The 25,159-nt window shown below is 34.8% G+C and overlaps 1 protein-coding gene across 1 annotated transcript in view; it reads right to left on the bottom strand.

Annotated features, from left to right (window-relative positions):
• The window catches only part of LOC138713583 (uncharacterized), a 111,977-nt gene that overhangs the window by 51,102 nt on the left and 35,716 nt on the right, over positions 1–25,159 (bottom strand). Inside the window, exons 6-7 of the mRNA XM_069845771.1 lie at positions 14,482–15,624; positions 1,892–2,092 (exon numbers count right to left, since the gene is read on the bottom strand). Of these exons, the coding sequence (XP_069701872.1) occupies positions 1,892–2,092; positions 14,482–15,624 (1,344 nt within the window). The remainder of the gene's footprint in view (positions 1–1,891; positions 2,093–14,481; positions 15,625–25,159) is intronic.

Raw genomic sequence — 25,159 nt, 5'->3', positions numbered from 1 at the left:
AAATGATCTCAATAGATATTTGTATCACCCATAACCACAGCTGTTCAAAATGCTGCCTTTCCACATGTAGTTTTTTTTTACATCATTTTAAGAAGCCATCACCGACTCTCCAAAACTCTTGTGTAAAAATCTTTGCAATTTCGTCCTTATATTAGTTTTTAATTTCTTTGATGTGCGCTATAAAGCAAAATACGTTACGGAATTTTCTACGTTAACTCTCAATCCTGTTAAGTTGTTGTTCAATGGACACACGTATTTTCCTGTTTAGTATGGTGTCTTGTCAAACTTGCACCAAGTTTCTCTCATCTGTCTTGCAAATTTGTTGTAAGAGATGTGGAAAATGAGTATCTGGATACTTCGTAGAAAGCATTAGTTCTCTTGTAGATTCTGTTTTAATGCAGTGTACATTATGCAAAAACATTTTATAACATAATAAATTTCCAATTTAACATTAACTAACATAAAATGCATTAGATAGTAAATCCGAATTTAAACTGCAGCCCAATTATTTAAAGTAAACTGCAGTGTCACATTCTATTCTGTGATATGGAATCTTAAAATATCAGGTAGAGGAGTCGAAGGCAGCTCATAGTTCAAATGCTGAACCTTCACTAGTTCTTTAAGTCCACTGTACAAAGATAACAATAAGACCTATTCTTTATATTAAGATGTACATAAAATTAAAAAACGTATAAAATTGTTATGATATTTAAATAAATTAAGGAAGCTCGAGAAACTTTTGGTTTATATGGCACATAATGTGTCTTAAAATAGTGTTGATTTTATTTCTGTAGAGTTAAGTGTATGACGATAATTCAAGGGAAACATTTTGTACAAAATTAAAGAATCAGCTAAAAGGAAATCGTGGAAATATCTTGTTCAGTATTCGAACTGCATTCCAAAAGAACAAAAATATTCGGCTATAGTTGTGTTCGTTTTCTTACCGGACAAGATTCCCTTGAGACAAACTGCTCAAGATCAGCATCCTTCTTTTTCCAAACTGTGTTCTATACAGAAGGATGAAATTACGGACCAGAATCACCTGCGCATTCTGTGACATACTGGAAAAATACTGGACTGCAAGAAGACTAATAGATTCACTGTCAAAGCTCATCATAGGCAATGGCAACAACGTTTTCACTTTTAGTGATGATAATTTTAAAACTGCTCTCCAGGATCCAAGCAAGAGCACCTACTACATACTACAACTTATTGTTTTTGTCACAGGAGCAAGTCTCCCCTTCGAAGTAGAGCGTTTTATCGTTAACAATGTTCTTGAATACCTATATCGTATTTACAATAACAATATTATATAATATTATGTAGTATACCAATATACGAAACAATGATATTTATTTCTAAAGATTTAGTAGATTGATGTTTATTTATACTAGAGATTCGTAACATTTAAAGGTAGGCTACTATTAAACTATTCAAAATAAGCTATAAAATCCTATTAATAAGCTTACTCTATATTTGATGTTTCACTTTAACTGGTTTCAGTAACATCAACTTGAAAAGCGCAAAAGTAAGTTGTCTGGTAGTAGAGACAAACGAAAATATAATTTTTTTAGAGCATTGGTAGTTCATGTGGTTCATCTTTTCGAACAATACTGACAGACAGAAAAGCAAATAATACCAATTATAAATGTTGATACCAGAGTACATTGCTATGAAAACAAAAACAGATACGAAGGTTGACAGTTCATGACCTGTAATCTTTTACAACCACGTGCTCAGGAACAAACTCTGACTAGCCCACTTTAAATTATGTTCAGAAAACATTCAAACTACAAATGTAGGAAGTCGCAGGGACCAACTGGTTGAAAGAGAGGGAAAGAAATACTAAACTAGAAATACTCTACACTCCAAATTCCAAAGAATAACGTACTGCAATTTTATGTTTAGTTGTAGTCCACTTTGTATTATATTAACAACATCAATAAAGTTTTTCAAAAGTTTTGAGTACTTTCCATTTTTTTCTTCTTCTGTTTTATAACTTTTAACTTCCTCCACAAATCTCCTCATTCCTATAATGACTTGCAGTGTGGAATTCATCCAGCACTTATTTGTTCCTGCAGGATTTGGAAACCTGAAATTAAAGATTATCAACATTAAACTGGACAACAAAAATTGTTAAATATCTGAAACAACATGTTAGTTTACTACATCTGTTAATTTCGTTGGCAATGTTTCAATGAAAAACTAAGTTACAAGACTTTACTATGCATTGTGGCTACTGACATAAAGGTTTGGACATTCACTTCTCAATTGTCTCTAAATGACTACATAGTAGCTTTCATATCACAAATGACTTCACATTCAATACAGTATTCCATATAAATCATATGTTACGAATCAAATGATCTAAAACAACAACACTAGCAGAGAACAAAATCATAATGTGCAAATTCAATACAGCAATAAAGTTCATCAAATTGAAAAAGTGTGGAGCACAAATGGCTTTCCCGGGTAGTTAAAAAGTTTATATACATTGGATTAACTTAAAATGTTCATTTTGCATTTTCTCTTTTAAAACGGTTGACATGAAATACGCTCATTTAAAAACCTGTTACATACAATAAAGCGTGACAACTAAATGAACAAAACTGAAAACTTAAATTCTAAAATTTTGGAGCATCAGAATTTTTAGAGTAACACTGGCTACTTCAGATAGAAAACTATTTTTTTCTTAATATACAATCACGCACAGTATGTACCCTGGTTTTATTCTAAAGTAGTTTCTGATTGTGTCACTAAAAATTTGGAGCATATAATTGTGCTGCAATATAATTGTGTTCACAATAAAGTTCAGAAACAGTGAAACATGTAAAGTACTGGTATTATTAGATTGCCTATTTCGTGAATATAAAATATATTTCTCATGGGTGCATCTTTCATAAAGAAAATTTCATGTACATTTTCCCGCAGTGCAAGTTCCAAGGCATGTTTCAATTATACCGTACTGGTACTGAATAAATTCAAAACCATAGGTTCAGTTCTGAATGAAATATTACGAAAAAATTCAGCAATATTATTGCGTCAAAAACTTCAGAGAATTTTTAAATGTCTCACAACATCTCCTAGAAAATCCTTAAACAAAATGTGCACCGCAAACTGCTTCTCCTCAAAAAATGTAAAATGTATACCTTACAAAGTACAGCCTCTGACAAGAAAATTGGTCGCTGTTCAGAGACTAAGTCCCACCTCAGAATAGCTCGGGAATCATCGTGTACGCTGTGTTTACACACGTTTATTTTACATAGGCAGATTCAAAGCCAGGTCTTTGTAACGAGAAGAAAGAGTTCTATTGCTAAGCCATAAAAGCTTCGTAGAAAACATATCGTTTCGAGACATACAGATACGTTGCTGCTACGACTTGTTGTTAACCTCGAACCTCGTTGCTTAATATTTCCCCATGTGAATCTTGCATTAACCCAAACAGTACTTAGACAAATTCACAATACAGGAGAGCGACCATTTTCCGTGTCAAAGGGTGTACATATTTCAGTTACAGAAATGGATGCTGAAAATCAGTAGGAAAATCAAGGAGACAAAGAAATGTTATGAATAATGACACTCGCAACTGCTGAGGTTATATCAGCATCGCTGGTGTGCCGGAATTTTGTCCCGCAAGAGTTCTTTTACATGCCAGTAAATCTACATACTTAAATGCCATCGACCAGGCCCGGGATCGAACCCGCAACCTCGGGCATAGAAGGCCAGCGCTATACCAACTACGCCAACCAGCTCGACAGGAGAGAAAGAATAAAAAAATGAGCATATAAGGAAAATCATGGGAGGAGAGGAGAAGCCAGATATCATGCAGAAGAAAAGGCTACAGACGATGTTAAAATGATATCAGAGAAGAGAATATCACAATTAACAAAATTATGGAATGGGTCCCACAGACAGAAGAAAAAGGAGTTGTTCAAAGATGAATTGAATTGCGGTATAATCATCCATAACAGCAAGAAATTTGGAGTCAGATCAATGGATGAATGGATAGACAATAGGCATTTGGTTTCAAGAAGACAATGGTAGCTATTGTGACAAAGAATGTACAGCTGTCAAAAGAAAAAGTGGCCACTCTCCTGAAACAAAGTTCCCTTCGGGTATCTTCGCTACAATTCGGAGACACGCGATGTTACATGTTGTTGGACCACGTTGCCTGATATCTACAGTTATAATTGAAGTATTCTGTGTGTTATTCGATAGCGTAATGGTAGCGTTCAGGCCTCTTATTCATGAGGTCCTGCGTTCGACTACAACCTCGTGCTTTTTATGTTCTTTTTTGTTCTGTTTTTGAGAGAGACAAACTATACATAAAGGCTCCTTTCTCTTTTACGATTATTTTAGTAATTAACATCAGGTTCATTAATATATTATGCCATGACTTTATCATTATGATATTGTGGCTGCAAATGGAAAGAAAAAAGATTTTATTCTCAATAAAAATATCTTTCGTGGCATAAACAAAACAAATTTACTGGCGTCGGCCTTAAAACATTCAAACAATTAAGCGTTCAAAAAACAAAACAAAAAGCCACAATTCAATATTTAGTCTATCTTCCTCTTATCTCGATCATCTTGCAGTCGAGTGGGCATGGAATTGACTAGTCTTTGCAAATAGCGACTGTCCTTAGACACGATATTCCAGGCATTCTGAACATACATACATAAGTGTTCTGTCCATGGGCAGGTCTTTCATTGCAAACCCAGCAATCTCCAATCTTCCCTATTTTCTGCCTTCCTCTTAGTCTCCGCATATGATCCACATATCCTAATGTCGTCTATTATTCTTTTCAACCAGAGACCCAACCAATTCCTTTTTCTCTTTCTAATCAATTTCAGCATCATTCTTTCTTCACTCACTTTTTCAAACACAATTTTATTTCTTATTCTGTCTGTCCACTTCACACGCACCGTTCTTCTCCACATCCACATTTCAAATGCTTCAATTCGTTTCTCTTCATTTCATCGTAATGTCCATGTTCCTTCCCCATACAAAGCCACACTCCACACAAAGCACTTCACTAGTCTCTTCCTTAGTTCTTTTTCCATAGGCCCGCAGAAGATCCTTCTTCTTCTATTAAAAGCTTCCTTTGTTCATGTTTGCAGTTTTTCTTGTGAAGGATAGGCCTAAATGCGGTAACATCCCGTTGCTTTCCGCACACCACTACCTCTTTCGCATCTTATTAAATTCCAGGGGGCCCAAGCTTGGAGATGAGAAGAGTGGATTTGATTAATTGGGCCCTCTGGACTTCACCGAAAGTCACAGCAAGGGTTAAATATTAATTCTATCAGGATGTTTGACCCAATCAGAGATCGGGAAATCTCAATTAGCCTTTGCCCCCCGCATCCTGGACTAGCTTCTACGAATCATCAGAAAATCTTAGAGTGTGATTGGGCCAATTTTTCCGAAAATGTTTCCACACTTTTGCCCGTGTAGCTCAGTGGACGAACGTCGGAATTTAGATGTCAACGTCTCAGGTTCAATTCCTCATTACTCCTTTTCATTTTATTGTGGTTCAAGATAGTATAATGTAATAATACAAAAAGAAAAACTAATACCAGTATTATGTAACTGGATTTTTCCAAACCTAATATTAAATTTATGTTATTTATATCACTAAAGAACGATTACAATATAAATAACTTGAATATTATTTATACAGTATCACTAAAGAACGATAACAGAATATGAATGATAAATATCGGTTTGTTTAATTAATATAAGATATTATATAATACGTATTTAATTATCTAAATAAAATAACCTATTTTACAAGGAAAGATGGTTATTTGTGTTATAATAATTACTTACATAAAATACAGATTATTTATAACTTATTGCGAAAGAACAATAACAATATAAATAACTTGAATATTATTTTATAATGCTAATGAAGGAAAACAGAATATAAATGATAACTTGAATATTATTTATATCGCTAAAGAACGATAACAATATAAAAAACGTGAATATTATTCATATCGGAATTTCACAGATTTATTACAGATGTATTTAAGAAATTGTAGAAGAATAGTAATTAGTAACAGTGTCCTATTTATTCTTCTTGGAGCCAAATTTGTAACTTTTAAAAGTGTGGTTACTATGTTGAAGTATATGTGTTGCAACGGATGCTTGATTTGTTATGCATGTGAGTCAGTTATGGGATGCTTGATGTCGTCGCAATGTCGTAATTATAGTTTGATTGCGTTTGTGTGACTATTGTGTATTAATTTATGATGTATGGTACGGAAAGCTGCATATTTGTGTTATAGAAGTGTTACGTATGTGTGTTGTTAATGTTTTTGTATGTTTCAAATTGATAACTGATATTTGTTTTGCAATCGCAATGCCTAATTTACGGATTCTTTAGGTTTTGTTTACATTGCGTAAGCTAATTTAATTTTCTTTTCCATTTCTCTTTATGCTTATCTTTTTTGTGCATAAAACTATAGCCCTAACATACATATGTAAAATAGGGTTAACCCCCATTGGAGATACAATAATAATAATTATTATTCATAACGTTATAAAACAATAACAGAATACAAATGATGACTTGAATTTTATTCATATCTCTAAAGAACGATAACAAAATATAAATAACGTGATATCCATAAAGAACGATAACTGGATATAAATGATAATTTGAATATCATTTACATTGCTAAAGAACGATTAAAAAATAAAATGAAAACTTGAAGAAGGCCCGAACCCACAACCTTTGAATCATTAAACAAGCACTCTACCACTGGTCTACGAGGCGCAGATATGGAACACTTTCATAGTTCCGGAACTGCTTGTACAAGCACATGCATCGTGTAACATCGCCGCGACCCGAAGTGGACTTTGAAAATATTCGCTGTTCACGAGTGCGGCCACTTTTTTTTTTGACAACTGTACAGTGAGTTCCTCCCACTCCAACCTCTGTTGGCAGGTGATGAGTGGTTGTATGCCAGCATATAGAGAAGTCTGTACACACTTCCCTATGCAGACCGGCCTCACTCCACTCTTTATAAGGGCAAGTGGCATGAAGGTTCCAGACCAAAGTGGCAGTTGTCAGTAGCAAATGTTTTTTTTTTTTTGCTTATTTTTCAGTTCTCAATATATCTTCTGACGATGATTTCATATAATTATTGCTTTGACTACTGTTGTGAATACCAGAAGACGTAAGAGGAGGTATTGGGTACATCCATATCTGAGAGAGTGTGTAGGTATGCACAGCACTTACGTAGTCTCAAGACAACTAGAGATGCATTTAAAGAAATTTCAGAAGTTGTACAATGGACTTCAGTGTTTGATCTCACCGCTTCAATTTGTATCAAAATTACATTGCCTCACTCTATATTATTCTTGGTATTTGTGGAGGAAAATTATTGAGTCACATGGTTTCATGCCCTGCCCTGCTCAGCCTTCATGCTGTAATTTGGTGACATAGTATCATATAAACACTGATGATTCAATAACTTCAACAAAATTAATGTTGAAGGCATCACATTCTGGAAGAGGCATTTGTTGAGATACGTTAACAACAGATAAAACACCGCACACCAGCAGAAACTGAACTCGTCAGATCCTCTCTGCAGTCTGATTGAAACTTGGATCATTCACTGCACATGTGCGACTCAGGTGACAAATGGCACTCTCGAAAGAAAACAATCCAGTCCGATATGAGAGTGGCTTCAAAGAGACACATGGCAGATGTAACGAATCATGCCACTCCTGTATGAAAGATTTAATTTGTTTCTGATTTGTTCTTTTTCAAGTGACATGCCACTGCAGTGCGAAAAAAGGTCCCTGCTGCTTAGCTTCGTTGGAACATGCACTCTGCATTACAGTCATTAAGCCAACAGAATATTACTATCTAGGACTGGTCTGTATATGAACTCTCTGTATATATGGTTGGTTCCAAATGCACTATAATTTACTAGCAGGTCATGTAACAGAAGTTCAAACTCTAAGTCTAGAGATGCCACTACCAAAACCGCATAGTACAATTTGGTTTCTTCAGTCAGTCAATTAGTTTATATTATTTTCTTATGAGGTGTGAATTATTATTTGCATAGACTAGTTAATTCACAAAACAATCAGCACTGGCCAAATAGAAACCCAAGGCTAAGTCATTCTCTACTGACTATTTTTGCAGATTTGTACTTGAAGAATGTGCAGCATACAACAATATCCTGTTCAGTAAGTAGACATGAAGCTATTTCTCGTAACACAAATACTTTTATCTAACTGTATTTTATCTGCTGTCTCTCTCCGTAATACAGACCTGCTTGGCAGGTTGATGGCCTGAACCCCATGCAAACACTGACATTTCCCTCCATGAGAGCATGGTGCTCTTTCCAGCTGCAGTCAGTCGTGAGTGAGATTTCATCGGAGTAGGACAGTTTTGTTCTGCAGTTGTGAGTGAGATTTCATTGGAGAGAACAGAAGTGTTTTGCAATGGTAAGTATTCACTCTGTCGTATATTTATCTTGAAGACGTACATCAAGAACAAAAAGTTGTGTGGCAGAATAAGACAAGCATTTAGATGTAAATTTCTTGGCAATCCATGACATCTTCGGTTTCTTTTCTGGTCAGTCACAAAACCTGTTTTATTAACTTATCCACGAACTTTAATATTGCTTTTTGTGTTGGAGCTGGGCTACCAGGAAATTTATATCTAAATCAAGCTTTAAGATATTAAATATTGTATCAAAAATGCACAAACGAAAATGTTCATTTGTGCAAAATGTTACGGTGTTCTAGGAACTTTAAAAATTAATTACACATGTCATTTGTATGTACTAAATTTAACATCTTGCAAATACAAAAAATAACATTATTACGAGTACTGTCACTATCAGTTAGGACTACATGAGAATTCGTCTGTTCATTTTAACACATCGTAACTAGTATGCATCTTGAAAATCAAAGCCTTTACATCCTGGGCCTTCAATATTAATCATTGCTGCCAGTCTTCAGTATGATTATGGCAAGTGTGATAATAAAATTCCTGTTGTAATTGGTCATAGGGCTTGTCCTTTTTTAGGGTAAATAAAAAAAAGTCAAAATAATAATAATGACGATAATAATAATAATAATAATAATAATAATAATAATAATAATAATAATAATAATAATAAGCAGAATCATCAAATCTTAATGCAAACATCATTCAGTGTATTCCATCAGAATATCAAAAGTATAAGAAATAAAACTGATGAACTCCTTGCATTCAGCACGTTTTGCTATTAGATCTATGCAAGACATAGTAAATATCAATACCTTAAAAATAAGATTTCTGCATACTTCCACTCGGTAATGAGTTTTGGAATAATAATCTGGGGAAATTCCACAGATAGTAACAGTATATTCCTATTACAAAAAAGAGTAATTAGAATAACAGTCGGTGCCAAATCTAGGGAATCGTGTAGGACCATTTTAAAAAAACTACAAATAATGACCATGACTTGTCAGTATATTTTTTCATTAATAATCTTCCTAGTATGTAATCGTGGAAACTTTGTAACTACTGTAATTCAACAAAAAATGACTTTCATACTCCATCAACAAGTCTATTGTGCTGTCAAAAAGGATTGTGTTATATGGCAGTAAAAATTTTTAATAGCCCCCCTATGTATATAAAAAATGAAACTCAAAATGTAAGATTATTTAGAGACAAATTAAAGAAGTACCTAATTTCTCACGCCTTCTATTCTGTAGGTGAATTCATAACATTCAACAATGCTCCTGAATATTTCTGTGTTGTATTAAGTATTGATAGGAAATGATGCAGTAACTACCAGAAGAAACCTGAAATGAGTTGGGCAGGCCGCATCATGAGGCTAAACCCCAGCAGATTGACTCACAAGGCGAGTCTGGGACCCCAGTTCAAATTCTGACATCAGCTTTTAATACTTTTTTTTTAAACAATGATTACTCCATTGACATTTAATTCACATTACTATATTCTGCCGATTTTAATAATTCATGTATTTTCTTAATTTCATCCTCACCATAATTTCTATTATCAGTGACATTTTGGGGGAAAATAAGGTATTAAAAATTGCAACCTTATTTAATTCCCCCAGTCTCTCATTTATGTTGCCAATAAAATTTTATGGACTTTTAAATTGTTAATTTTACATCATTTCTTTGTATCAATGAGTCAATAACCACTTGATTATCAAATTCTAACAATTCACGACCATTAAATTCCTCAGGAATTCTTGACAAAAAATTTGTATAATATGGGCCAGATTTAAATTTCAACATCTCAAGCTACAATAAATATAAAATTAATTTAAAAATCAACAATTTGTGTAGCATTTTTGCACAAATGTATTAACTTCTTGTCGCATTATTTTAGATTAGCCGCAAAATGCGACAAATGCAACTGCAAGTTAAACACTGATCTAAATGCTTCTGCCACACAACTTTCTACATCTTGATGTACGTCTTCAAGATGAATATATGATGCTGCAGTGAATATCTCACCATTGCACAACACTACTGTACTCTCTAATGAAATCTCTCTTAGGACTGCACAACACAGCTATCTTACTCCGAAGCAATCTCACTCATGACTAACTGCAGGCAAGAAGAGCGTCGCAATTTCATGGAGGAGAATGCCAGCTATTGCTCGGGACTCAAGCCACCAACTGGCCAAGTAATATTTCGGGACTTTTAAAATGTCTGCACTGTATATTAATGTCCTTTTCACTCATTATTGGACTTCCCAGTACAATGTGTCTAAGTTAACCTTTTGGCTTTTATTGGTTCATTTCGGTGCACTGGAGGAAAAGTTTCTTAACTATGGTTGTTTTATGTCATTACTCGTCACAGATGATGTAGCTGGAGGAAATTATTAGTGAAATTTTATGTTCAGATATGCTACTAAGCAACCATAACAGTAACAGACCAAACTGTCTCCATATGTACGCAGATTATTTTTAGACAAATAAAAAGACACCAGAAGAAACACGATTATATTGTCTTAATTCTACCACATCACATTTTCTTCACAAGTACTTTCGAACCACGACTATCTAAGAACAGGAAAATAATAAGATGCGAGACAATAACAAGAAATTGTCGGAACCTCGAAAATAATACATTCAGTGGATCCCAGCACAATGCGGCATCAGAGGAAACAAAATAGTAGATACTCTAGTCAAGAAAACATCTACTGATATATGAAAAACCATATATCTGTTCTACCAGTCAGCATACATTATAATCAGACATCGGATTCTAGGGCAAATGCCTATTTTGTTTCTTTAGGAGAAAAGTAAAAATAATTATTAATATTTGTGTTTCATGGAAATTGAAAGGTATTCAAAGAGTTTTATAGTGCCCTAAAACGGTTATTAGAGCCTAATTTGTTAATATTCGCCTAAAAATGCCTAACTCACTGTAAAGTTTCGCATTTTACTCTTACTTTTTATAATTTATACATGCATTCACTGCGAAATTTAAGGCATTTAAAAAGTGGAAAGTTTGCTTCACACCGGCCATGAAACCATTGATAAAGGAAACAAAATGTTTTGAATCTCACGACACTCGCAATAGATTTCACCGAATTTAACATGTTTGGAGGCATAAATGCCGACAAAGAACCAACCTTAGTTTTGAAGCAGGCAACAATCACAACATGTGCTGCTACCGATTCAGAGATATACTATACTATAAAAATGACTGTTTTCGGTCTGAAACCGATTAGCTGTATTGCCCTTCAGAGTGTCATAAAATCACAATTTTTGGAGAAAGAGTGTTTTGAAATATTTATGAAAAGTCGTAAAACTGCGAATTAGTAGGGTAAACCGTTACAAAATATTTAAAAGAATGGCCCTCCTAGTGTTAACACTACCAGGAAATGCAACAATAAGTGGAACTTTGTATTTTTGTCCAATTGAATCTCAATAACAACGGTTCATTTGAATGCTCGTTAACAGTTGCTCTTTCCCTCACCTTATTTGTGTTGAGAAGTTTTGAGCGGTAGGACGTTTTCCTGTGAAGTTTAACGCGATAATGCCGAAAAATATAAGTGCAAAATCTACATTGATCCGGCAATGGCTAACAGAATATTCAGAATTCACTTATGATGGAAAAATAATATTCTGCAAGATTTGTAGCAAACAGGTATGTAACAATAGTTGAAATATATAAATTCTATTAATTTTAATGAGTAGGCCTATAATATTTATACATTGACTGAGCTATCCTGAGGTATAATTCTTTTTAAGACCACTACACTTTAACCTTTTAAATTCCGATAGTTAAAGTATTTGCAGGTCATTAAAATTTTGATTGTTCGAACCCACTAACTTTGTGATAGAAATAAGGCAACACAACAATTAGGATTTTATTTTAATTCAGTTTACTTTACATTTTTAGATTTCGCAAGAAAAGAAGTGCCACCTAAAGCAGCATGTGCAAGGAGCGGCTCATAAGGCTAAAGCTCAGCAGAAAAACCAACTGCAACAAACTTTACTAACACAGCCTACTTCATCCAATCTCAGCAGCAATTTCTATGCTGATTTAACCAGAGCGTTTGTTGCTGCTAACATTCCCTGGAATGCAATTGAAAATCCGGTTTTAAGACACTTTTTACAAAAATACTGCAAACAAAATATCCCATCTAAGTCGACCCTAAGAAAAAATTACTTAGACAGAATATACAATGAAACTTTAGCTTCCATTCGGGAGGATATAGGTGATTCTTACATATGGGTCTCTGTGGATGAAACCTCAGATCCTATGAATAGGTATATAGCAAATATGGTAGTAGGAAAACTTAGTCCTGATGGACCTTCGATTCCACACCTCGTATGTGTTAAGGAACTTTCGAAAGTGAATAGCCAAGCCATTGCTTATTTTGTAAATAAAGGCCTACGGTCTTTATACTCAGGTAATATAGACGATTCTAAAGTTCTGTTGTTTTGTACTGATGCTGCCTCATACATGGTTGCTGCAGCTCCACTTCTTAAAACATTTTATCCTAACCTCACGCATGTAACCTGTCTAGCACATGGCCTTCACAGGGTTTCTGAAACAATCCGGAATGAATTTCCTCTTGTCAATTCGTTTATTTCTAACACAAAAAAATGTTTTTGTAAAGCCCCATCCAGGATTTCAATATTCAGAGAGAACTTTCCAGATATCCCACTCCCACCTCAGCCAGTTGTTACACGATGGGGAACCTGGATTCAGTCAGTGGTGTATTATTCTAAGTATTTTAAAGAAGTGGTCACAGTTATTGATAAATTACCTGAAACTGATAGTGCAGCGTGTGTGAAAGCAGTGAAAGATTGTCTGAATGACTCACGAGTGAAAAACGATATTGCCTACATAACATCAAACTTTTCTTTCATACCTACAAGCATTGAACAATTAGAACGTGAAAAACAATCTCTTTGTAGCCAAATAGCAATAGTAAAGGAAGCTCAACTGAACATACATTCTGCTTTGGGCGAAACTGGGAAAAAAGTTAAAAATAAGTGGGACAACGTATTAAATAAGAATGTAGGATTTTCATTGTTGGAAAAAGTATCAAGAGTGATATCGGGGGAAAGTGTAAATGTTCCAGTAAGTATTGATGTTTCTATTGTACCTAATTTAAAATTTGCGCCTCTCACATCAGTTTCGGTTGAAAGAAGTTTTTCTGCTTTCAAAATGATTCTCAGTGACAAAAGGCAAAGGTTAACTGTGGAGAATTTAGAAAAAATTCTGGTGGTGTACTGTGCAGATAATTATAATAAAGTCTGAGCATGGAACTGAATTTCAATAACTTAAAATGAGTAATCTTGATATCAATACGGTAATCATCATTTCATTAGTTTCAATATATTAAATTTGTGCAGCTCTGTTTATAAATATAATATAGTATTCTTTTTTAATGTTTAAACATACTTTTTTGTGCGTATTTTAGTGTATAACTAAAAATTTCAGTGAAAGAAATAAGTATGATACCTTGATGTGCCTAAAATGCCTATTTTCATTAAAATAGAGCCTAATTTTACAAATTTTGAGCTTATTTTAGGCGCCTAAAACTGCAATTTTTAGTGCCTAAAAATCCGATGTCTAATTATAATCAGAAAAATACGCATGTCGCCATTAGAACACACTTTCATAACGAGGTAGGGACCAGAGGAAATTGATTTTATAAACCTTGGAACATACTAGAATTCAACGGGAAAAATGCTTACAGCTATTTTTAAATTGGAAGTTGAATACCGTTTCTTAGCTGCACATCTGCATATAATTTCAATACCAGTACTAATTTTCGTTACACAATCCGTAATGACTTATAAAACAACCGTGGTGAAGAAACATTTCTTCCAGAGAAATAAATTAAAAATTAACTTAGAAATGTTCTACTAGAAATCCCAAAAGTGAGTGACATTAAGTCAAGAGTTGTAGCTACCATTGTTGCTATATTAACATAATCAATGTCCGTACAATTATGTTTAAATACATACCCTCTGAAGGACGAAGAATTTGCACGTGACATAAGTACTGGTGAAAATGGCTCCTGCAATACAGTACTTATACTCGAAGTGTGTGACATTCTGTCAAACATATCATCGAAATCTTCTGGTTTGTTTTCAGATTCTGCGAATGGATGTGCATTATCATTTTCGTCTGCAAGTTCGAATGTATGCAAGGCTTTTTGTTTACTATTCAAAGGCAAACTTGTATTCGATCTTAAAGTACTGGTACTTAATAATATAATTTCTTCATTATTATTTTCCATTGTAAATTTTCTCAATTTCGAAGCTGTATTTAATGGCGTGATACCAATGGCTGTCCTTGATTTTATTGAACTTAAAGGTGTTTCTACCTTTTTATTTTCCACTGCACTATTCGATTTTGAGGTATTTGATAATGTAATTTCTTTATTATTATTTTCCATTGTAACTTTTCTGAATTTGGAAGGCATATTTGATGATAAACTACCAATAACTGTCCTTGATATTGTTGAACTTAATGTTGTTTCTGCCTTTTTATTTTCCACTGCTTTATTCGACCTTGAAGTATTTGGTAATGTAATTTCTTCATTACTATTTTCCATTGTGACTTTTCTCAATCTGGAAGGCATTGTTAATGGCAAACTACCGACTACTGTCCTTGATTTTATTGAACTTAATGATGTTTCTGCCTTTTTATTTTCCACTGCATTATTCGATCTTGAAGTATTTGATAATATAATTTCTTTATTATTATTTTTTATTGTAACTTTCCTTAATTTCGAAGATGTATTGAATGACGAGGTGCCAATAACTGTTCTCAATTTTACTGAAGTTAATGGTGTTTCTACTCTTTTATTTTCCACTACACTTTTCCTTACACTCGGAAATCTTTGTCTTTTATTTATGAGATAACTTTTTCTTTTCTGTTCAGAAGCATTCGAAAAGAACTTCCTTGATGCATTAGAAATTGTCATTTGCTGCCCATGCTCCTGTTTACGTTCAGAACTCGCACATGTCTTCTTGGAAACTAAATCACGATGGCGTGGTGGTTTCTCATAAGGAAACTCTTGCTGAGTCTGCCAGCTGTCACTATCAGATGATGCTTGTGAGGGAAAAAAGTCATACTCGTCCTTGGTACTTTTCTTCCAACTTCTGCAATAAAGTTAAAAAGCAAACATATTATACTTTTCTGAGACAACGTAACAAATTGATAGCATGAGCAATATTCCATCATATTAAAATTAAATTCTTTCTAGATAATGTATTCTTAAGTTTACTTAAAAGATATTACTCTGTATTCTGAAAATTAATAAAAAAAAGATCTATACAAGTTTATAAAAGAGAAATAGATACTTGTACGAGATGAACGAATAAACACAAAATCAACTTACTTACTTACAAATGGCTTTTAGAGAACTCAAATGCTCATTGCTGCTCTCACGTAAGTCTGCCATCGGTCCCTATCCTGAACAAGATCAATCCAGTTCCTACCATCATATCCAACCTTCAAATTCATTTTAATATTATCCTCCCATCTATGTCTCAGTTCCCCAAAGGTTTTTTTCCCCTCAGGCCTTCCAACTAACACACTATATGCACTTCCAGATTCATCCATATGTGCTACATACCCTGCCCATCTCAAATGTCAGGATTTAATGTTCCTAATTATGTTAGGTGAAACATACAGTGCTTGCAGTTCTGTGTTGTGTAACTTTCTCCAGTCTCCTGTAACTTCATCCCTCTTAGCCCCAAATATTTTCCTAAGCATCTTATTCTCTAACACTCTTAATCTCTGTTCCTCTTTCAAAATGAGAGTCCAAGTTTCACAACCATACAGAACAACTGGTAATATAACTGTTTTATAAATTCTAATTTTCAGTTTTTTGGAAGCAAACTGGATAACTAAAGTTTCTCAACCGAATAATAGCAGACTTTTCTCGTATTTATTCTGTGTTTAATTTCCTCTCAAGTGTCATTTATATTTGTTACTGTTAATTTTTCCACCTTTTCAAAGGATAAATTTCCAATTTGTACATTTCCATTTCGTACTATGTTCTGATCACGAGACATAATCATATACCGGTACTCTGTCTTCTCGGGATTTACTTCCAAATCTATCTCATTACTTGCTTCAAGTAAAATTCCTATGTTTACGCTAATAGTTTGTGGATTTTCTTCTAGCATATTCACGGCATCTGCATTAAGAAGCAGCTGATGTAACCCAATCAATTCCAAACCCTTTAGACGGACTCTGGCTACCATGAAAGAAGATATTTTACCATACCACGTGTACTATACAGCAATAAAATTACAGTAAACACCATGTTAAATAAAAACACATTAAATATTTCACAATCTCATGTGTGTATGTGTGCATAAAATGTAAGTAAATCTATGAAGCCTATGTATGTTGATAAAGGGATAATAGCTATATAACCGAAGGTCAATGCTGTCATTCAACATTGAAATGCACTGCAACCAAAAAAATAAAATTTAAAAATTCTAACAGATCTTTTTTTTTTAACAGATTTTTTTTTTTTTTTTTTTTTTTTTTTTTACTGTCTCAAAATTCTCCTTCCAGAGTTCTCTAGTCCCAAGAATCTACAACACAATAAGTGTTCCAGATCTTCAAGCTTGTTGATAATGCAATCCAAATATTTAAATCACAAAAGAGAGCTATCACAGCCATAGTTCAAGCACCTCAAACTACCAGCTGTAGGCCATTCTTAAAAAAATTACATATCCTGCCATTATATCCTGTATTTATATTTATGAAACTTCAAATTTTATCAAATATAATTTGTATAAAAAACCACGCACGCACACACGCATACACTCTCTCCCCCCTCCGCTCCCCCCCTCCCTCCCCAAGAAATAAAGACACCGTAATATTTTTATTGAAAGTTTTAAGACAACTCCATATAAAATAATTTCATTCATGCTGGTCTTGTTATGTGTAATAGCCTACCAAATTATCTTAAAGAAATATCTGCACATCAAAAATTTAAAAAGCCCTTTACAAGGGTTGCTTGATGTGGAAGGAGTGTCTATCGTCAATGAGCAGGTTTTTTGTGAGTGGAAGGTGCAGCTAATAGAGCACATACTAATGGTACAGTGAAAATTCATATTCCAGTCTGGTTTAAGAGCTTCTGTGCGAGTATACGTCCTAGTTTGTATAATGCTCATTTCGAGTATGCTCCATCATTCGGGTATTGACTGGGGAAGAATTTAGCATGAGTGATAAAGAAGAGCTTAACATCCAGCAATTTAGTTCAATTTGTTCCAATTACATCTCTATATGTTGGAAGGAGCTTTCAATGTAAAGAACATGCTGGCTAATAATCTTCTTTCTTTTCCTTCGAGAACCTACACATAGTCACTTTTCGACTTAGGGATTACATAACCTCCTAATGACAGAATATCTACAGTAAGCCTATTATCAGGCTGCAGATCTCACTTGACGACATGTGTCAGAGAAAGAACAATTTATTGTTTGTATACATCTGAACTCTTATTGTAAGATTAAGTACAATAATTCCCCATAAGGATATACATAAATATACTTGGACTTCTCCAAATGGATTGACACACAACCAAACAGATCACATCTTGATAGATAAACCAAGACATACTAGTATAGGAGACATTCGAACTTTCAGGGGGGCAGACTGTAATTCTGACCATTATTTGGTAATTGGAGAATTAAGAGAATGACTATCAGTAGCCAAGCGAGTAGAGCAACAGGTTAATATTAGTAGATTCAAAAAATATCCTGAAATTAAAGGACGAAAAAACTAAGCAACATTATCAAAATTTCAAATAGGTTTGCCACTTTAGAAAGCTCCGACGAAGTTGGGAAAGAGTTAGATGTCAATAATGTGTGGGAAAATATCAGAAATAATAACAAAATTGCAGCTGAGGACAGCATAGGTTATTAAGGTTCTTAGAAAAATATTTGGGGGTAAAAGGAATGAAGTTACAGGAGAATGGAGAAAGTTACACAACGTGGAACTGCATGTATTGTATTCTTCACCTGACTTAATTAGGAACATTAAATCCAAAGATTTGAGATGGGCAGGGCATGTAGCACATATGGGCGAATTCAGAAATGCATATAGAGTGTTAGTTGGGAGACCAGAGGGGAAAAAAGATCTTTGGGGAGGCCAAGATGTCGGCAGGATCGAAGCTGAAGGGTAATCTGTGAGCCTTAGAATACCCATTGGATTTTCAAGAAATAAGCGCATTTACTTTTTCCTGTTTAATCATTGTACCAATTCACAAAAAAGGGAAACCTGTTCATGATGTTAATAGTTATCGACCAATAGCACTATTAAGCATGATAGCAAAAACTATGGAGTCCATGATCTCCAACAGATTAACTTGGTATTTAGAATCCCAAAATCTTTTATCACCAAGACAAGCCGGCTTTCGACAACTACACTCTACCATCGAACAAGTCATACGCCTCGGCCAAGAAATAAAAAACAGTTTTAACAAGAAAGAAGATACCTTGGCAATATTTATTGACTTTCAGTTAGCATATGACTCTGTTTGGAGAAATAAATTATTACTAAAACTCCAGAAATTAGGTATCTCCAGCAATATGTTCAGATGGATATCAGAATTCCTTAGTCAAAGATTCATTGCCACTAAATTCAATAATTCACTTTCTAGTTACAGACAAACATATCGAGGTCTACCTCAGGGTGCTGTCCTCAGCACAACTTTATTCAATATTTATATAAATGACTTACCCTCCCTATTAGAGGAATCAAACATGAAAACAGCACTATTTGCAGATGATCTTACAGACATAGAGACAAAATTCAAAATTCTGCTCTTAAAGCTCTAAATCAACTACATGAATGGAATACATCAAATTTGATGACACTCAATTTAAGCAAAAGTGACTACCAAATATTTTCACTCGGTAAAAAAGAAAGAGAATTCAATATCCAATACAATGGCCAACACCTTCCTAGGACTTATGAATCCAAATATCTTGGAGTTGTTTTCGATAGTAAGTTAACATGGAGCAACCATTTGAAATACATTTCTGAAAAAGCTCGTAAAAGATTCTCCCTTCTAAAAAGACTAGCAGGAAAGAAATGGGGATGCTCTAGGAATACTTTGAACACTACATACAAAATGTTTATACAGCCAGTGCTGACATACTGCAGAGAAATTTTAATTACTTCACCTTTCATAAACGACATACAATATCTTCAAAACCAAGCTCTCAGACTCATTACTGGTGGAATCAAAACAACTCCAATAGATTCTATGAGGTTCCTCACTAATATTAAAAGTATCAAAATGACAATAGAAGAAAAAGCACTGATTCAATATGAAAAACTTATTAGATTACCAGGAAACAATTGGCATTCATACAGTCCTCTCTGTAGATTGAAAACTCAAAATAAGTTTCATATCCATTGTTCAAGAATTAAAACAGAAAATCAATATCCCGAATTTAAAAGAAAAACTTACAAATTAAACCAAACCCTTTAACTCTATTAAATATAGAATATAATCTAAATTTAACAGAAGAAATACTGAAATCAGAAGTAACACTGAAATACTGAAACAATTGTCTTTAGAGACAATTAATATTAGGTACCCTCCACAAAACTGGCTTCATTTATACATCGACAGATCCTTGATCTCCAAAGAACAAGGTGCTGGTGCAGGTGTTACGTGCTGTCTCTTCTCACTTTATAGATCACTTGGATATGGAACAACAAGTTTTGATGGTGAAATCATTGCAATAAGTGAATGTCTCAGGAATCTTCTATGCCACATCAATAAATTTAGGAATGCAGTTATATTGTCAGACTCCAAAGCAGCTATTCTATCAATCGTCTCTAAACACAAACCTTCATCTCAAACAGCAGAAATAACTAAAATGCTCTCTAAATTAATATCACTCAATAAAAGAATTGTATTCCAATGGATACCATCCCATTGTGGAATCCTGGGAAACGAGAATGCGGATGCTTTAGCAAAAAAGGGCAGCACTGCTACTTACAGACCTGTTACTAAATCTAAGTATTACTCTGTGAAGAGATTTATTAAATCTACATACTTAGACTTCAACAAACAAAATTTGATAACACAATCCCAAGGGTAAAAATGGAACTCTCTGCATCAAAATCCACAGTTAATTCCCGATTTACCATGAAAATCGTCTGTAGCTGCATTTAGATTGGCAACAGGCCATGATTGTTTGGCCAAACACCTGCATAGAATTGGAATATATCAGTCCCCTAACTGCCCATTGTGCAACTCAAACCAAGAAATGGATTCGGAACACCTCAAAATCTGTGCTTCATTGGCTGGTCATGATAATATCTTTGAAAAATATTGGAGTGCAAGAGGTCAAATGACTTTATTGTCAAACGCCGGGCATTAGAAAACAACAACAACTTTTTCCTGTTTTCATTGGTATAGGTAAATGAAATCTCTCTAGTTTTATGCTCTCTACACCACCTCATTCTAGTGCCGAGGTCATGGAAAGGGGGGGGGGGCTCTACCTCCATGCCCCCCCCCAAGTGCCTTCATGGCATGTTACGGGGATACCTTTACCTTTTTACCTTTCTTATGCTCTCTAGTAATGGAAGGATTGACGCCAGCTCTTCAGCGTGGAACCAGCGCTACTCACTGAATGATACTGTTTCAAACCAGGCTCGCTGCAGCAGATAGAGAAAGCATATGTGCATGCGCCAACTGGAGTGCTTGCATACGTCACTAATGCTAGACAGCTCTGTGAAGAGCCTAGACTCTGAATGTGTTGCCGACTTGGATGGCTCAAGCGGTAGGGGCACAGCATGTCTCTATCGCTTGGTCTGAAAGGTTGTGGGTTCGAGTCCAGCCTTGGGCATGGGTGTTGTGTACGCACTAGTTTAAGAAAGCTGAAAAACAGAAAAAGAAAAAAAGAAAAAGGTAATAGAAAGAGTCACGAAAAAAAAAAAAGTGTCATTCAGTGTTAGCAACCTCAATACTAGCGAGTCTGTTACAAATGTCCCAAAATTCAGCTACAAATACCAAAATGAAGCCACACAAATTCAGAAACAGACTCCATGACCTATACTGTAGTTACAATGTTCGAAGGCAGATGTGTTGGATATGTCATTCATTAATTTAGGGCCAGGTCATTTTTGTTGCATAGACGACTCCCACTAAAGACAGTCAGGTGTCGGCAAATTCACAAATCCAGGAATTGACAGTTAAACAATGGGCGCAATTCACACAACAGGAAAAGAAAACTGAAAATAGCAAAGTTTTCCTTGCCATAAATAATGGTCGCAGTGTCCGGAATTCAGTCCTACCTTAAATTTTCTATTATGTTTTCGTAATTTTTTTGAGGAAGCGAGAAACTTCTTATGTCTATTAGAGTGAGAAAACAAAATTTGATAGAAGAACGTGTTTACACATAAAATTCAGTATTCACAAATGGTCATTCGATCGAATCTCATTCAGCTACACTTTGCCATTCAACTACGACCATTCTGCTAAAAGCTATGTTTAGCCGAATTCGGCCACGGTTGGCAACGCTGCAATCTGTCAGTGTGTGAGAAATTATGGTATTAAAAAAAAAGTATCGCAGATCTTTTTGGCCCCTGAAATTTTAAATGTTAAGCAAAGAAGTGAGTCACTATCCAACTTGTATGTCTCCCAACCAGCTGCAGTCCCCTACAGATACCATCCTGCCAAACGCCGTGACAGTAGAAGTACACTCAGAACTCGTGTAAATAGACCTATTATGCCGATTACTTGCTTACTTACAAAAGGCTTTTAAGGAACCCGAAGGTTCATTGCCGCCCTCACATAAGCCCACCATCGGTCCCTATCCTGTGCAAGATTAATCCAGTCCCTATCATCATATCCCACCTCCCTCAATTCCATTTTAATACTATCCTTCCATCTACGTCTCGGCCTCCCTAAAGGTCTTTTTCCCTCCGGTCTCCCAACTAACACTCTATATGCATTTCTGGATTCGCCCATACGTGCTATTCGCCCTGCCCATCTCAAACGTCTGGATTTAATGTTCCTAATTATGTCAGGTGAAGAATACAATGCGTGCAGTTCTGCGTTGTGTAACTTTCTCCATTCTCCTGTAACTTCATCCTGCTTAGCCCCAAATATTTTCCTAAGCACCTTATTCTCAAACACCCTTAACCTATATTCCTCTCTCAGAGTGAAAGTCCAAGTTTCACAACCATACAGAAGAACCAGTAATATAACTGTTTTATAAATTCTAACTTTCAGATTTTTTGACAGCAGACTGAATGATAAGAGCTTCTCAACCGAATAATAACACGCATTTCCCATATTTATTCTGCGCTTAAATTCTTCCCGAGTGTCATTTATATTTGTTACTGTTGCTCCAAGATATTTCAATTTTTCCACCTCTTCGAAGGATAAATCTCCAATTTTTATATTTCCATTTCGTACAATATTCTGGTCACAAGACATAATCATATACTTTGTCTTTTCGGGATTTACTTCCAAACCGATCGCTTTACTTGCTTCAAGTAAAATTTGCGTGTTTTTCCCTAATCATTTGTGTATTTTCTCCTAACATATTCACGTCATCCGCATAGACAAGAAGCTGATGTAACCCATTCAATTCCATACCCTGCCTGTTATCCTGAACTTTCCTAATGGCATATTCTAAAGCGAAGTTAAAAAGTAAAGGTGATAGTGCATCTCCCTGCTTTAGCCCACAGTGAATTGGAAAAGCATCAGATAGAAACTGACCTATACAGACTCTGCTGTATGTTTCACTGAGACACATTTTAATTAATCGAACTAGTTTCTTGGGAATACCAAATTCAATAAGAATATCATATAATACTTCCCTCTTAACCGAGTCATATGCCTTTTTGAAATCTATGAATAACTGATGTACTGTACCCTTATACTCCCATTTTTTTCCATTATCTATCGAATACAAAAAATCTCATCAATAGTCGATCTATTACGCCGAAAACCGCACTGATGATCCCCAATAATTTCATCTACGTACGGACTTAGTCTTCTCAAAAGAATATTGGGCAAAATTTTGTTCGACGTCAACAAAAGTGATATTCCTCGAAAGTTACCACAGTTGGTTTTATCCCCCTCTTTAAAAATAGGTACAATTATGGACTTCTTCCATTGTTCTGGTACAATTTCCTTTTCCCAAATAGCAAGTACAAGTTTATTTCAATTTCGTCCCGATCGTTTCTATTTGGCCTATGTACATTTAGTAGTTGCGCAAAATAGTTTTTCCATCTGTTTAGGATTGATGGAGAGTCTGCAAGCAAGTCACCATTCTCATCCTTGATAACGTTTACCCTTGCCTGATATCCGTTCTTAAATTCCTTTATACCCTTATATAAATCTCGAATGTTTTTATTCTTACTATTTGTTTCTACCTCATTCAGTTTTTCCTTGAAGTAACCTCAGTTTTTCCTTGAAGTAACCTCTGTTATTATTCCTAAATGTACGACTTGCTTCCCGTCTTTCATTGAAATAATTATCTCTCTTCTCCTCAACTGGATCCTGTAAGAATTTCAATTTTGCCTGTTTCCTTCTTTCTACTACCATGCAACAATCTTCATCAAACCACGGTTTCTTTTTCTTAGTTTCATAATAACCTATGCTCTGCTCAGTTGCAATTTTGATACTATCTCTGATATTTTCCCACACGCTATTATCATCTAATTCTTTCTCAACTTCGTCGGAACTTTCTAAAGTGGCAAACCTATTCGAAATTTCGACCTGATAATTTTGCTTAGCTTCCTCGTCCCTTAATTTCAAAATATTGAATTTAGTAATATTAACTTGTTGCTCTACTCGCTTGGCTACTGATAATCTTTCTCTTAATTCTCCAATTACCAAATAATGATCAGAATTACAGTCTGCACCCCTGAAAGTTCGAATGTCTACTATACTAGTATGTCTCCGTTTATCTATCAAGATGTGGTCTATTTGGTTGTGTGTCAATCCATCTGGAGAAGTCCAAGTACATTTATGTATATCCTTATGGGGGAATGTTGTACTTTTGACAATTAAATTTTTCGATGTGGCAAAGTTGACTAATCTAACTCCATTGTCACTACTAGTTACGTATAGGCTCTCTTTTCCAATAGTTGGTCTAAAAATATCCTCCCGTCCTACTTTAGCATTGAAATCCCCCAATAAAATTTTCATGTGATATCTAGGTAACTGATCAAAGGTATGTTCCAATTCCTCATAGAAGCTATCCTTTATATGGTCGTCTTTCTCTTCTGTACGGACGTGAGCATTTATAACTATGATGTCGCACCATCTACCCTTAAGTACTAAATATGATAACCTGTCACTGATAAATTCGACCTTTTTTACTGCTGATTTTATTCTTTTATGAACAAAGAATCCTGTTCCTAATTGGTGATTATTGTTTCCTTCCCCATAATACAACAAGTAATCTATTTGTGATAAGCCATTCCCATCTAACCTAACCTCTTGTACTCCCACGAAGTCTATTCTATATCTAGCTAGTTCATTTGCTACTAATGTTACCCCTCCTGTTCTATAAAGACTAGTTACGTTCCAAGTGCCAAATCTCAAAACCTTATTCCTTTGCTGTGGTCGTGCCAGAGAATCAATCCTATTCCGAGGCTTATTGTAGGGATTCATAACAAGCTGTTTTTTTACGGTG

Source organism: Periplaneta americana, chromosome 14, assembly GCF_040183065.1.
Source record: "Periplaneta americana isolate PAMFEO1 chromosome 14, P.americana_PAMFEO1_priV1, whole genome shotgun sequence".
Lineage (NCBI taxonomy): Eukaryota > Metazoa > Arthropoda > Insecta > Blattodea > Blattidae > Periplaneta > Periplaneta americana.
The sequence above is the reverse complement of the archived record's forward strand: the minus strand, read 5'-3'. Positions and strand labels throughout refer to the sequence as shown.